Source organism: Coffea arabica, chromosome 8c (assembly GCF_036785885.1).
Source record: "Coffea arabica cultivar ET-39 chromosome 8c, Coffea Arabica ET-39 HiFi, whole genome shotgun sequence".
NCBI classification, from domain to species: domain Eukaryota; kingdom Viridiplantae; phylum Streptophyta; class Magnoliopsida; order Gentianales; family Rubiaceae; genus Coffea; species Coffea arabica.
In genome coordinates this window covers 25678045-25693606 of record NC_092325.1, presented here as the reverse complement: position 1 = coordinate 25693606, position 15562 = coordinate 25678045, and the positions used below count along the sequence as shown (strand labels likewise).

The window sequence follows — 15562 nt, the reverse complement described above, 5'->3', positions numbered from 1 at the left end:
ATCCAATAGCCATTCAGCAAACTTCAAGTAGTACTAATACAAGTCAAACTAGGGAAAAGTTTGGAAATGAAAGTTAATCTCAAAACCAGAAAAACAGTTTTGACGTCATTTTGCGGTAATGGTACCAAAGGCACTACGATTGTCGGATGAAGGTACAAGATACACCGTTTCGAAGCTAAGAGATAGGACTACAATATCGAAGAAGGTCACTCAACCCAGTTTCGAGTGTAACCAGGTCAAAAATGCAAGATACTACACCAGAATCACAAAAACAGATTCACAGAACGCATTCTAGCGGAAACATCATAACTCAGGCTCTCCAAGTCCAAATCCAGAAATTCCAAAACCAGCTGAAAGCTAAGAAACAGGGCTAAATTTCATCAGAAGGCCTCAATATCCAATTCGGAAGCAATTCTAGCCAAAACAACCAATTACAGTCGCAAATCCCAATTTCGGGTAAACCAGAACAGCAATAGTAATTTCGACTTTTCTCACTCTACGCTACTCCGATTGACCTGAAATTTTGTAGGCACCTCTAAAATGTCATTCCCTACAACTTTCATGTTTTAAGAAAAGGTCAATTCGGCCTCTATCTAGGATCTAAAAATTCGGACAGAATGTTCATCACAAAACCCTCACTTTTCAATTTTTGGTCCAAAACAGAAATTGGTTGCAATTAATCACTTTTTCCACCTCCTAGAGTCATTAAACATCATTTACAATCATCATAAATGACCCCATAATCATATCCATATGAAAACAGAAAAATTCCCAAAAATAATAAAACTTCATCATTTTCAACCAAAATCAGGAAATCAACCATAAAATCACTTATTCAACCACCACCAATCACTAATTGAACATTATGAAGATCAAAGGAAAGGTTCCTTAGTCACTTATCTTACAAACCCAAGAAAAGACCCAACTTAGCACCTTTGCTTCTCAAACCACTTCACTACACACCTTAATACTACCAAGAGAAAGGTTTTTATGGAGCAAATCCAAGTTTAATCGGTTAAATTGTTTGATTGGAGCAAGAATGAAGAAGTAAGATGAAAGCTTTCCTTTCTTTTCTCCTTGTGAAGCTCAGCCAAGATGATGAAGAATGAAGGTAATTTTGGATCAATTTGGTACTTATTTGGTAAAGGTAGTAAGATGGTCAAATGTCAAAGTCCAACCTTCAATAACAAGGTGACACTTGTCACCCTTTAAACTTGAGATTATCTTCTTGTCTCTCCAAAACAAATATCTTAACACCTTGTAAAATAATATCACTCAATACAAAATTCCAACAAGTTGTCAAAAATATAATGCATTTACCGCACTTGCGGGTCCCACGTTCAAAATACGCTCTTAATTTCTCAAAAACTAACCGATACTAGAAAAATCATTTTAAAACTATCTTTGCTCATAAACTTTATCTGGGAAATTTTTCTAATCCAGAAAATGTAGAAAAGGCGGGCGATTAAAAAAAATAAACCCTAGAAAATTAGAAAATTTCCAAGTTCTCGCACTCATTCTTTCGGGGCGTCACAACTTTAATTCTATTTCACTGGCTTATTTAAATATTTTTTTTACCTGTTTTCTCCGAATAATTTATTTCAACCATTTTAAATCCATTTACATGAAACAATGTATCATTTACATTTTTAAAACGTCCCGTTAGCAAATTTAATTTTTCTACGGCTCGTTTAGCGAGAAATAGCGAATACACATTTTTCGAGACAATATTCGATTCGAGAGTGCAATAGTCTTGGAGATTTGAGGACTCATGTTTTATTCTTAAAATAGTTATTTTATAATTATTTACCCTAGAGTTAGTTAATTATATTATCGTTACAAGAATTTCTTTTAAGTTTCATTTTATCGCGCGCGAATTAGAAGTTCGCGTAAATCGAGCCGGAGCGGCTAAGTGGAGATTTAAGAAATTAATACTAGACTACTAAGAGTGAATAATTATAGTATTAAAGGAATTACATTGGAGGTTTAGTGCATAAGCGTAATAAATCCAAGAGAAAACGGATACAAAACGCACGCGCGATCACTATTCCTAGTTAACTTTTGGAGGAATTTTGGCCACAAATCACCCAAGCTTCTCCAAGAAGCTTCACAATACACAAACATCTCTTTTCTCTCTCTTGAAGCTCGGCTGAAAACAGCAAAGGAAGAAGAAGAAAAAAGAGCTCTCTTCATTTACACCATTCTTGTTCCAAATCCTCCACAAATCATCACACAACTTCCACATTACTTGGAGAACAACTTAAGCTTTGAGGAAGACACCTTCTTGCTGTTTTCTTGGGAGAATTTCGGTCCAAATTTCTGGTTTCATCATAAGCGAAGAGGTAGTTTTTATCCATCACAAGCTTGAGGTGTAAATGCTTGATTGTCGTTGCTATGTGTGTAGATGAAAAGATTATGGTTAGAAGGAAGATTGCATTTGGGTAATCGCCGAATTTGTCCAGTTTTTGCTGTGCCTTTATTTCAAATTTTTTATGCTCAAATGACTGTGAAACTGATGTATATATGTGGTATATTGTGTGTAGAAAGTTTCTACAAAAAATCATTTGAATTTGTTAGGCAAAACATGAAATTTCGAAATTTAATCAAATCTGGAAATTGTGTTCGGACAGCTTGAACAGTGTCCCTTTGATCAAACATATCTTTTTGCACAAATGTCAAAATCAAGTGCCATTTGCGGCATTTGAAACTAGACATTTTTAGCTTTCCAATGGTATAGAATGTACCATCTAGTTCGAACTGAGTGATCCGTAGTGATTCACCAAATTTTTCTATTCTGTTTTGCTGTTCTGTTCAAATGACAGTGGTAAGCTGCGTCTTGTCGCTTGAATTCTAACTGCTTATGAACTAATTTTCAAAATGACTTATTCTGATGAAATGTAGCTTTATGATTCTATTTTTCAACTCCATCAACCATTCTCAATTCCAAGTTGTATTGAATGAGATATGATACAATTTGTAAATTGCAGCAAAGCTGGAAAACCCTACTTTTTGCTAGCCAACTGATTTGGTTGTTTGTTAGATGCTTTGCTTTGAAAATTTTGATGTCAACCAACTATTAATTGTTTTTGAAATGTTTCTTGGACCTTAGTTTCACAAATGAACCAAAATGGGACCGATTTCATGGGCAAAATATTTGAAAAAGGAAAAGAAAGCAAGAAGACAGATTTGTCTTGAAAATTTCTTGAACTTTGGTAGTTTTGTTAACTACCTTCCCGTACGATTTTTTATGTGAAATTTGGTAAAGGAGCAGTCCTCATATGGAATTCAAAATATACCAAATTTGGTGTTATTCTAAGACCATTTCGATACCCAACTGAAATCCCAAAATTTGTTTTCAAATCTGGAAAATTTACTGAACTGTCTTTGATTTTGGCCAACTTTGAGCTGCTATATCTTGATGCTCAAAACTCCAATCTAGTTCCATTTGTTGTGTTTAAAACCTTGATTGGAATTCTTATTGTGTTATGAATTTTAGAGGCTATTTCACTTTCTGTGAATCTTGCCAAATTTCCAAATTTTGCCAAAAAACATGATCGAAATTGTCTTGTATGCTTATATCAGCCACTTTAAGTTGAAATTTGAATGTCTTCCGTTTAAAATCTTGAAAAAGTGTCTACTAGGAATTTTTAGTACTTTGAACCAAGTTTCCAACGGTACTAAGTTTTTCAATTTTTGACCTATTGAGTGCAAGATCTGATATTTCTAAGTTTGACGTGCAAAACTGAAATTTGCTGATTTCTTAGAAAATGAAATTTTGGGAACTTGACTTCTTATCTTGATATTGGTATATTGTTTTGAACCCGATTTCGTGGGGAATACGAGTTTCTTTAGTAACTTTAAAATTCTCACTTTTGAATATTGATTTTTGATAAAATGAAGCTCCTATAAGGACATTGATTTGAATTTTAAAGATTGTGTGCATTCTTCCTTATTTAACAAAGAATTTGTGAAAATGTGTGTGGGTGATTGTTGGTCGTTTTTCTTCAGGCGATCAAGAAGGTCTCGAAGAGAATCTTGAAGCAGATCATTAAAGATCTTTTGCACTTACTCCCTTGTTGTGATTTGGTGAGTGTCAAGTGCATGAATTGTTGATAAATGTTTTAAATTGTTAATTGAGTATTATGGAATTGTTGAGATGAGTGTGTATTTTATCGCACTTGTTCTCCCTTAAGTGATGCTACAATTGAATTGTGCTATGTGAATTGATATTAGAATTGTGTGAAGTGAATTGTTATCTGAATTAAGTGAAATGTTACTATTGCAAATTACATTTGTGTTGACTCGACGTCGATCGAAGTAAATCTTATCGACAAATCATATTTTACTCGTGGGGATGCCCTTGTCCTCTCTCTCTCTTTGAACTACATGGTACTTAAGATCTGAATACATATGATTGGTAATTGTACATGAACAGTTTAACTCGTGAGTTCTGAGCGGAAGCATGTACCATACGAATTCGGGTGGGAGGTGCCTCTCATATCGTCTCAGTGCTAAAATCGGTTCACTGAGTGATAGCACGTACCACACCGATTCGGGTGGGAGGTACCTCTCATATTGACTCAGGACCATAAACAATGATTGGTAATTGTACATGAATATGTTTAATTCGTGAGTTCTGAGTGGATAGCATGTACCACAGTAATTTAGGTGGGAGGTACCTCTCATACCGTCTCGGTGCTATAATTGGTTCTCAGAGCGATAGCATGTGTCACACTGATTCGGTTGGGAGGTACCTCTCATGTCGACTCAAAACCCTAAGCAAATAATCAGTTCTCTAAGTGATAGAATGTACCACACCGATTCAGTTGGGAGATACCTCTCATGTCGATTCAGGATCATAAACAAAGTATAAGTCGATTGGAGCGATGTCTCATCGATCACTGGACGATAGTATGTACCACATCGATTCGAGTGGGAGGTACCTCTCATGTCAACTCAGAACCATAAACGTATAATCGATTCCCTGAATGATAGCATGTACCACATCGATTCGGGTGGGAAGTAACTCTCATGTCGACTCAAAACCATAAATGGAGTAAGTGAAGTTCTACGGACTTAATTTCCTATCCGAGTGACGGAGTGCCATCACAAGGAGGTATTGGATTGAACTTTGGCAAAGCAAGTGAAAAATAGCTCTTGAGAGCTCATGTATCCTCATTGAATATGTTGAATTGAAAATTGTGAATTGTTTGAATGTTACAACTTTCTTTCTCGCTTAAATCATATTGTTATTTGAACTACGTGTTTTGCATGTTTTCTTGGCCTCACGAGCATTCGCTCACCCCGTTGGATTTGTTTTCCTTAACAAGAGTTGAGATGGAAGGAATTATGGGGAAGCCTATTTGATGGCATTTTTTACTAGAATTTTGAAATGTTTTGTCTAGACATCTTTTGGGAAGTTGTATATTTTGGAAAGTGGATGTATTTCAAACTTGTGATGTAAGATTGGATATTTATGTATGGAAGCGACTTCTCTTTCTTATTTTATCTTGTCTTATTAGTTATTATTGGTAATAAACTTGAACTGGAATTGTACTGAGTCCTGGCGAGAGTTGGACAGGCATCCCGCAGATACTCTTTGGTTCGCCTTAGGGAGAAATAGGGGCATCACGTGTAGTCTCTCTCACCTTGTTTTTACAGATGACTATTATTTTCTGCAAGGCAAAAGCTGATGAAGCTGCTCAGTTCATGGAAGTGCTGGAAACATATGGAAAAACCTCAGGCCAGCTAATAAATGTGAAAAAGTCATCAGTATTTTTCAGCAAATATGTGAAAGAAAAGCAAAGAGTAGTAGTGATAACAAAGCTCAAAGGAATGAAGCAGGTAAAGTAAAGTAGATATTTAGGTTTGCCTTTAGTAATTGGCAGATCTAAGCAACAAGTATTTAACTTCATCAGGGAGAAAATAATGAACAAATTAAAAGGACGGGAGGAGAAGCTACTAAGCCAAAATGGAAAGGAGATTTTGCTAAAATCAGTAATATTAGCACTCCCTACTTATGTGATGTCCTCTTGCAAATTACCAAAAGAACTGTGTAGGAAGATAGGTCCGAAGATGGCTAAATTCTAGTGGGGCCAGAAGGAGGAGGTAAAAAAGATTCATTGGCTGAAATGTGGAAAATTGCCTGAAGCTAGATTAGGCTTTAGAGATCTAATAGAATTCAATCAAGCATTGTTGGCAAAGCAGCTATGGAGGATTATAACTAAGCAAAATCTATTAATGCGAAAACTGATGAAGGCAAAGTAATTTAAGGGGTGCTCTATACAGAAAATGAAAGAAAGAAGTTATGATTCTTGGTGTTGGAAAAGTTTGTTAAGTGCAAGAACCTTGCTGGAAGAAGGGATAAAGACAAGGGTAGGGGATAGCTAAGAAGACAAGTGGATACTTGATGCTAAGGATGGAAAAGTGAAAATTGAAAGAAAGCCAGAATGTGGAAATACCAAGGTAGGTGAACTGATAAGTGAGGGGAAATGGAATGAAGAGTTAATAGAGGAAATGTTTGATGCAAATGACAGGAGGATTATATTGAGAATTCCTTTGAGCATTCAGAAAGAGAAGGATAGGGTCTACAGGTCAAAGTCTAATACAGGAGAGTATACAGTTAAATTTGGATAGAAACTAGCAAAGGAGAGGGGAAAAAGAAAAGATCAACTAAATAGGGAAGTAAGTTCAATTAACAGAAGAGAAGGAGCTGATGAAAACTAGAAGTTTCTTTGGGGACTAAACATGAAACATAAAACATTTTATTTGCAAATGTTCGAAGGGAATTCTTCTAGTTAATGCAATAGTAAAGGAAAGATGATCCAAAGGTGACCGTATCTGTAAATGCTATGGTGAAAGTCCTGAAACGTTAGAACATACGTTAATTTTTTTTTTAGAAATACTAGAACAATCTGGAAAGCTGCACCTTTGAGTTGGGATAGATTGGACAACTATAGAAATAACTTCTGGCATTGGTAGGAGGAATTAAAGGATGCTGTAGTTAGAGAAAATGGAAACGAACATATAATTCTAACAGTAAACTTCCTTTGGCAGATATGGAGTCAAGAAATGAGAAGCAATTTAACAACACTAACAGAGATCCAATGGTAGCAATGAACAAAGCAATATTGGAATAGAATGAATATCAGGCAGCACAGGAGTAGGAGATGGAGATGGGAATTCAAAAACAAGAAGAAAAAAGAGAAGATAAGCATTGGAAGAACCACAAACTGGATGGATTAAGGTGAATATAGATGCAGTTTCAAACAACAAATTTAATAGGGCAGGTTGGGGTATTGCAGCAAGGAGCTGGCAAGGCAAAGTGATTGCTATATGGGCTTATCCCTCTAAAAGCTGCTCAAATGCAAGGCTTGAAGAGGCACTAGCACTTAGAGCTGCCATGATAAGAGCAAAGCAACAAGGTTGGAAGAGAGTAGAATTCGAATCAAATTGCAAACAAGTGGTCGACAAGGTGAATGAGAAGGGGGAGGATATGCTTACTGCAACTGTTCTGAAGGATGTCAGGATGGTAAAGTATGAATTTGATGAATGCTGTGCTTCCTTCACTAGGAGGGAAACAGCTCTGTTAGTCATCAACTAACAAAATTTGTTATAAACCTCAAAGATGTAATTGAATGGAAACAAGAATTCCCAATTTGGTTGCTTGAGATTGCTCAAGCAGATTTTGTGGTTTTCAATATTATATTAGCTTGCATCTTCTCTTTTTATTCCTCCCACATTTGATATGGTTTTCATCCAGGATCTCTTTGCAAAGGCCATCTATGTTTCCATGCGAAGAACCTTTAATCAAGTGGAAAAAAAAAGTACCAAGACAGTCAAAACCAGCAATTTATGATGGATGGTTCAACCAATAATTGAGAAACCACATATAAGAGTTTCAGATAAATCTTCAGCACTTCAACTTAAAACACATAAAGCTATTCATTTGCAGTTGAAATACGACAATTTTCACTGCAATTTACCCATTTCTATTCGCCACCCTTCCCATGGTTTCATGTACCAAGTCCCCAGCATGAGATTCCCTTATCCGTCCAAAATAAAAACATAAATAAACAATTCTACACCTAAGATCACAAGACACCCAAAACAAACAAGACTGCCTGGACCAACTCAAAACCTCCAAAGCATTCGAGTTGGAGCTGATAAACATAGAAGTTAACATACAATTAGTACACTCGACACATTCAAAGATCGACGGGGTCGCAATAGCCAACGTTCTCGTGGTTTTGGCTAAACAAGCCCTTTTACAACGCTTTCCCTATCTGTCCCAAGAGGGGGGACTTTTTTGGTTGTTTGGCAGGCGGGCTGGGAAGAAGGGGGGTTGTTCAGGAAGTATTAGATAAAAAAAAACTTCTACACGACAAAAAGGACAGCCAGCACCAAACTGGAAATCTCCAAAACTTGCATTAAACCTGATAAATAACCAATGTGTATACACAATTTGTAAAATCAACATCTCATACCTAACCTAAGTTCCTCGCAGGAAGCTACACTTTACCTTGTTCTTAACTTAAAACTAAAACCTATTCACCCGGTAGTACAACATTTCTCTCACAAGAAAAATCTTCTGCGACTAGTATCCATTTCCGGCTGGTATTCAAAAGAAAAACAAAACAGAGCACAAAAAATGAATTAGTTGGATGCAGGCAAAAAAGATAAAAATTTGTTTAAGTACTGAAGACCTATATCTAAATCAAGCATTATTGCAGAATAAAAGATAAGGGGCAATCACCTTGTGGACCCACTCATATTCCCCACCCTTTGAATCAAATGTTCCATGTTGTAGACTGATTAACTTTAATGTGAAACGAGGACCACATTCCTGCAAGATTTCCATCTGATGTTACGAAAGGCACCATAGGCAGAGGATATATTAAGTGAACTAGATGAGGACTATCAACATTACACAATATCTGGCAGCTGTAAAACTTTTTACCTACAAACTTCAATGGCAAACGCATGATAATAAACTTAAAATGGTCAAGCACAATAACTCAAACTTTTTGTTTTTTGCAATGTTTGCCGATTAACTACCCTAAAAACCTATCATTTGGAGGCAAATGCAGGTTCAACATCTGAATAAGATGACAATAGCATCACTTCAGTAGCTCCATCTTATTAACTCTCATTAAAAGAATTTCATTAGCATCATTCAAACATCTTTATCTTGTTGGAAAACTAACACTTTTTTGTTTCTCTGTTTGGTAATAAGAAAAAACTCATCACTGTCCACAGGCTTTCAAAGTCGTAGCCAAGAAATCATGAAAATTTCCTTAAAAACATTTTGATGTCATAAGAAACTTAGATCAATTTGAAAACACATATGTAATTCAATGTCAACTCCCTCCCAGCAACGGAAGTGACAGTTTTGCATCATTACACAGACTCAAACATTGCTTTCTACCATCTTCATACTATATATACTTCATATCTTTAAAGAATTCAACTTCACGAGGAGTGTTAGCTTGCAATAAGAAAATAAATAGGTGGAAAAAAAAAGCTTTTGAAAGTCAAACAAGCAGATGTCCATTAGTCTCTCTCTGCTTCTGTTTAGACTTTTATGTGTTGTCATTTTGTAGTAATAAATATTTCTTTGATGAACAGTTAAAACAAACTGGAAGGAAATTTTAAGCATCTTTCACAAATGTGCAGAGCACTGTAACATGTATCCTTGCCAGACCAGCTAGAAGCCAAGTTCTTGGTGTAATTCCAGCTTTACTAGGTAAAGTTTCTAATTCATATTCTGACTTAGATAGCTATTTGCTTTCTCATGTTGCATTTATTTACCCCTTATTTCTTATCCTTCTCTACATTTTTTAAGTGGGTAATATGAATGTGAGTTTTTTTCTAGCCACTAAATCAATTCCAAACCTTTAAAAAGAACTGCCGTAAAGCATGAAAAGAATTGGCCATCAGTATAAACAGAAATACAAAAGAGATGAAAAATGCTAAAGCATAAAAGACCTGTATGACAGGAATATCATAAGGGGCTATAGAAGTGTCAAGAGGGGTTTTCTCCATTCCTTAACCAGTTAACCCAAAGGAACATGTATGACTGGTATTGACTCAATTACGAGTTAAGAATAGACATTCCAGTCAAAACATGGCCTGTATGATGTGCATCTTCATATACCGAAACTAAGGGTACTGCAGATACCAAATATGAGGACAAGACCATTGTGGGAAGACTCAAACTTACTATAGAGTTCCTTGCAGGCAAATTTGTGCAGATCCAAGTACATTACTAACTGCCATTTTAAGGCTTAGTCTCCTTAAAATAGCAAGAAATTAATTCCCATATCTTGGTATTAGGACAAATAGCATTTTTAACAAAACTGAAACTTACTCTTGAACTCTAAATGTGCTAGAAGTACTTACTACAAAAGAAAGAACATATATCTCAAGACAAGAATGAACTAAATCAAAAACACAAACCTGAAGTCGCGCAATTACTTTCTGCTCACTTTTTTCATTGTTATTATCCTTGCTCTTTTCGCCACTGGATGCAGCCTGCTTACTTTCTTTGGTTTCAAAAATGTAACTTCACATTCAAAAAATAAGGTTGCCATCACAAAGCTTTGTTAGAAGTCTAAGATTAATATGTGGAATAGAACAAACTCCTTAAAAGAAAGAACACACACCGGTGATGGCAAAAGAATACAAAATCACGTTGATTGTGAAATGTTACAACCCGACGACCACGAAAATTGGGATCTTGTGGGAAAAGCGATTGTATCAACCTATTAACCACAACAATGCATAGAAAGTGTCATAAACAAAAAATATAAATCCTAAAGTGCAAGAGATAGAAATTATCTAGCAAACTACTTCATCAATATTCCAGGTTTAAGAGTACACAGTGTTGAATATTCACAAACACATACAAGTGAAGAGAGATGATCTGTACAATTTCAGAGAATACAACATAAATTAACTAAGTGTCACCACACTAAATATAATCAATGTTTTAAACACACATCCAATTTGCTGTTATTCTCTTGAAAAAATAATATATAAAACAAGAAGTCACCTCCCGATACGGTGTCCCAAGCGTGTTGTGAAGTTATTCAAGACTAGCTCAGGTTTGTGACTAGTTGGATTCCCATGATTCTGCAAGTGAAGGAGATTAAAGCATCATCATCTATCTGGAACTACAAGACATCCAAAATCCAAAATAAAGAAAAGCAACACCTAAGTAAGGAATACACATACACGTATACAGAGCCAAATGTCCATGAAAACAACAGCCATTTCAAGAAAACACACTCAGAAGAAAGCACATGATAATTAAAATTACACTATCAAGAACGAGGGAAAATTTTGAGGAAGGAATAGCAGGATCCTGAAACAAGCGGTTAAAGGAACACTTTGTGTCTGTGGAAAGGTATGTCTAACTAAAGGACTATCAGAAATTGCAATACTAAAATCATCTAGAGTGCAGAGTAAAACCATGAAAACATTCAGCACCCTTATCAAACTAATATAGCTTCTTCTCTTAAAAGAAAATCATTCCTAATTAGAAAGCTTAGCAGCTTAGACAAGATTCTGAAAAAGAAGACGGAGGACCAACAAACCTTGATATCCTTGCGCAGAAGAAGCTTTGATAGTTTGAAATGGGCAGTAGGTCCATCAGGTAATGCAATTATCAATAGAGCATCTAAAAGAGGATTCCATCATTAGTATTCTACACTAACTCACCAGGAGAGAGAAAAAGCAAGAGTCAATGGTTGCGTGTTAATGCTCGATAAAGGCTGCATAATTTAACCTGGTTCCCGGCGATTAGTGTGGACAACAATAACAGAAGTGAATTCCTTATTTTTTGCATATTCCACAATCTGCATAGGCAAAAGTATGCCAAAATAAATACTATTTTGTAGTTTTTTTTTTTTAAAAAAAAAAGGAATTAACAGAAATTAAGATTAAAACCTTTTTAAGATCATAGGTTCCTCTCTTGAAATAGTGTGCATTTGGGATCACAGAGAGTAGATCTGATATAAAAGCAGGTCCCCTCTGTAGGGAAAGAAATAAATAAGACATAACATCTATCCAAAAAAAAGCATGCCTTTAACAACAGGGAAAAACAAATAATCATGATTTGAAACTAAGGCAACACTGTACAGTCAAATAGGTACATATATTCGAATTAGCACGTACAGTTGAATTGAAGCGGCAAGTTGTTATGAGTATCTTTGGAGGGCGGTCCTGCTTCAGAATCGCACTAAATTCATCTGCATAATTTGTAGCAAATAGCTGTAGATGAAGAAGGCGAGAGCAGCACATATGAGACATACAGGATAATCTGTCACTTTATCAAATTTCCCAAGTATTATTTCCCAATCTGCAACTTGGGAAAAAATTGAAGATTCAAGATGGATAACCGGATACCTCTTCATCATCAGGCTTGCAAATAGTTTCGTCAAGCTCTCTGGTATTTTCAATTGTGCGAGGGATTTTCTTCGGAGGAGGCTGCTTGTATATAGAAAAACGTCCATCAGAATACAATTAGATAGTCAAATCTTGTTTCAATCAATTGCTTACTTATTGGACCAAAAATTACTAATTGCAAATTATATTAGACATATCGGATTGGACATACCAAACACTAAAGCCTCCAGATTAACAAATGCATTCATTTGATGAGAAAGATAAGGAAAAGGAATGTCTTTAAATAAATGAATTAAAAAAAAAAGATGAAAGGCAAACCTCCTCGCCAAGCTCAAGAGCTCTCTGCTCAGCCGCTTCACGAGCCTTGGCTCTCTTACGTTTCTCAAGCCTTTTCTGGTGCTTAAGCTTGGCGTGGACAGCAGACCTCTTCTCCTTATTCTTTATTGTTGACGGAAGCAATCCATCCACCGCTAGTTTCTCCTTTTTCTTCTTTACCTTTTGCTCGCCTCCGTCCTCGGTACCCTGGACACTGGTGGTGGTGGTGAAGTCCTTTCTCTTTCCTCCCATTTTTCTCTGACTAGCTCTTCTACACTAGTGAACCAAGAATAACAACAATATATGAGGTCAACATGACTGATAAACTCCTCCAAAAGCTTAAATTGTTAAGAGATTGTATTTTTGGATTTGGGAAGCAATCTGTGTCATTAAGGGAAACAAAAATGCTAGTGTTTGCCCTCATGCCCTGCATGAGGTATATGTTTAATAGGGTCAAACTTTTTAACTGAATTCAAATGATTCACAAACCAACAAATACAATACTAAACTCATGATTTAAAGGGTCATCGAGCACAGAGACACAAAAATACCAGATTAGAAAGACTAAATCTTCAAAACCAAAAAAGAAAAAAAAAATTGTCATATACAATCAAGAACATCAAATTAGTGTTTCAGTTTAGTAAACAATATCATGTAATATCTACCAAATCTATTGCCATTCCAGTCCAAAAGGCTACTTTTGAAAAGAACAGACAGAAAAATTCAAGAGCCAAAATAATATAGAAGTAGATAAACACAATAGAGGAACCAAAAGATCAATCTATAGCAAAATCCCAAATGCCAACATCAAGGAAATGGCAGACCTCTTTAAATTTTTTCACAAGTACCTCTTCAATTCAAACTCCAGAAAATACTGATTAATCAAATTAATCAATAAATTAAAAAAATCTAAAACCCCACGTGTAACCAGAAGCCTAATAAAATGTGAAACCATAAGCCAGACAAACCATGTTAAACAATATAAAATAAGAATATAAAATAAGAACCGGGAACACATAAAAAGTACTGACAGCTTTATAGTGTGTCAGTGAGAGAAGGTTGAGTGAAGCTCACCAGTAGATTTTGAGGATAAGAAAAAGGAGGAGGAGGAGGAGGATAAGGAGGTGGCAGCAGTGGTGGCGGAGAGTAGAGTTAAAAGGAAGAAGGTGCGGGGAAGAAAAAGAAGGGTTCGTAGGAGGAGGAGAAGGGAGCAGCGATGCAATGGAGCAAGTGGGTTTGCAATGAAAGTGAAAAGTTGCTCAGAGACATGGTACTAATGGAGGAGGAAGCCTGTTTAGACCTTGAAGGCACCTTGGACAACAGCCGTAGACCTGGCAATTAGGCAGATTGGACAGTTTTAAGTTAGTGCTTTTTTTTTTTATTTAAAAGAGAAAAATGGAAATTAATTACAACTCAATTGACAAATTGAAAAGTTAATAAACCTAAAAGTCAACTAAATATTCCCTAGGGACCTAATTGAAAATGCCTAATATAAGTTCTGGGGTCAAATTATAAAGTCCTAAAATTCTAGGGTCAAATTACCAAAAGAAAGGGAAAAGTGGGAGACTTATGCTGCAGTTCCATAAACCTGTCATCTTCTCCAAACGATGAAACGAAACAGGCCCTTGGCTGCTACTTCGTGGCTTCCTCTTCAACGAGAAATGCCGGAAACTTCAGCTCCGGCCAGTCCCAAAAAAAAAAAAGAACAGCACTCTTACATAGACAATCCCACTCACAATCAGACACTAACATACATAAAAATGCCAAGAAACAGCAAAAATAAAGGGAAAAGGAAATAAAAAATTTCATAAACCGTCTCTCTTAGCTTTCTGGCGACACTCACGGGCTTAGACCAGCTTTGGACTGGTCGGAGTCCTTCTCACATGCATACAGAAATTCACCAGTTCGATTCCTTTGGCTCAAGTTTTCGTAGAGGCCTTTTATCAAACAGGTCAGGTGCATTAATAAAATTGAACAAATTTCATGAACTTTTGCAATAGCAAGCCTAAAATTTACAGCAACCCAACCAACTCCCTCACAAACAACAGAAATTACAGCCCCATATGAATGCATCAGAAAGAGATAAGAAATTTTTACTAAAAGAGAAGGGAAAGATATAAACAGGTCAATAACTCTCATAGTTTCATATATTCACTAGCAAAAGTTAAAGGTAGGAAAGGAAAAAGAAAGTATTACAGTGCTTTTCCGGTGATGATTTGACGGCGATGACGGTGGATTCCGGTGAGGCGGTGGCAGCTTCTTGCTCACCTGCTCCCCAGATGAACTCTTCTTGTCTTTTCTAACTTCTGTTTTTTTTTCTGATTTTTCTATTTTTATGTCTTTTATGGGATTTGGGATATAGAACCAAGGTATTGGGAAGATTCTGAAGAAAAGTTGTTAGGATGGGGAAATAAAGGAATGATGATTTTAAGAGGATCAATAAGAGGCCGTGGGTGGTTCTCGTCTCTTGTTTTGAGTTAGGGCTAGTTTTCTACAGGACCAGGGGCTTAATTGAAAAGGCAATAGTTGCCAGGGGTCATTAGTGTAAATATCGTAAGTAGCCAAAGTAGCTATGGAGTGAGTTAGCTGTAGTGATAGTGAAGCAGTTACTAGCAATTCATTCGATTGTATAAATTCTAGACAGTGTAGTGGATTAAACAACAAGAAACAATAACACATTTTCCTTGCTGTTGATTCCCATTCTGATTTTTTTCTCATTCTTCTCTCATGTTTTCTCAACTCTTCCCCTCTCTTAGCTCATGTCTCCTTCCCTTTCTTGTTGATTCTACTTACTAATTCACCTAAATCTTGAGGAGCCTAACAAATTTGGTATTCGATC

At 36.1% G+C, this 15562-nt stretch overlaps 1 protein-coding gene across 6 annotated transcripts; it reads right to left on the bottom strand.

Annotated features, from left to right (window-relative positions):
• Nucleotides 1-8404: 8404 nt before the first annotated feature.
• On the bottom strand, nucleotides 8405-15210 carry LOC113707235 (uncharacterized). Of its 6 annotated transcripts, none has more exons than XM_072063447.1 (15): nucleotides 14920-15209; nucleotides 14567-14660; nucleotides 14266-14394; nucleotides 13798-14054; nucleotides 12727-12999; nucleotides 12409-12489; nucleotides 12178-12273; nucleotides 11950-12033; nucleotides 11789-11858; nucleotides 11598-11680; nucleotides 11054-11133; nucleotides 10665-10763; nucleotides 10459-10564; nucleotides 8756-8845; nucleotides 8405-8613 (listed from the first exon to the last, which is right to left on the bottom strand). In XM_072063447.1, exons 5-15 carry the CDS (start codon nucleotides 12973-12975, stop codon nucleotides 8575-8577), a joined length of 1077 nt encoding a protein of 358 aa, XP_071919548.1. In that variant the 5' UTR covers nucleotides 12976-12999; nucleotides 13798-14054; nucleotides 14266-14394; nucleotides 14567-14660; nucleotides 14920-15209; the 3' UTR covers nucleotides 8405-8574. The 6 variants fall into 6 exon arrangements, with proteins under 6 accessions (XP_071919548.1, XP_071919549.1, XP_027085261.1 ...); XM_072063448.1 differs by having other exon boundaries at nucleotides 14312-14394; XM_027229460.2 differs by having other exon boundaries at nucleotides 12727-12994; nucleotides 14266-14660; nucleotides 14920-15210.
• Nucleotides 15211-15562: the final 352 nt, after the last annotated feature.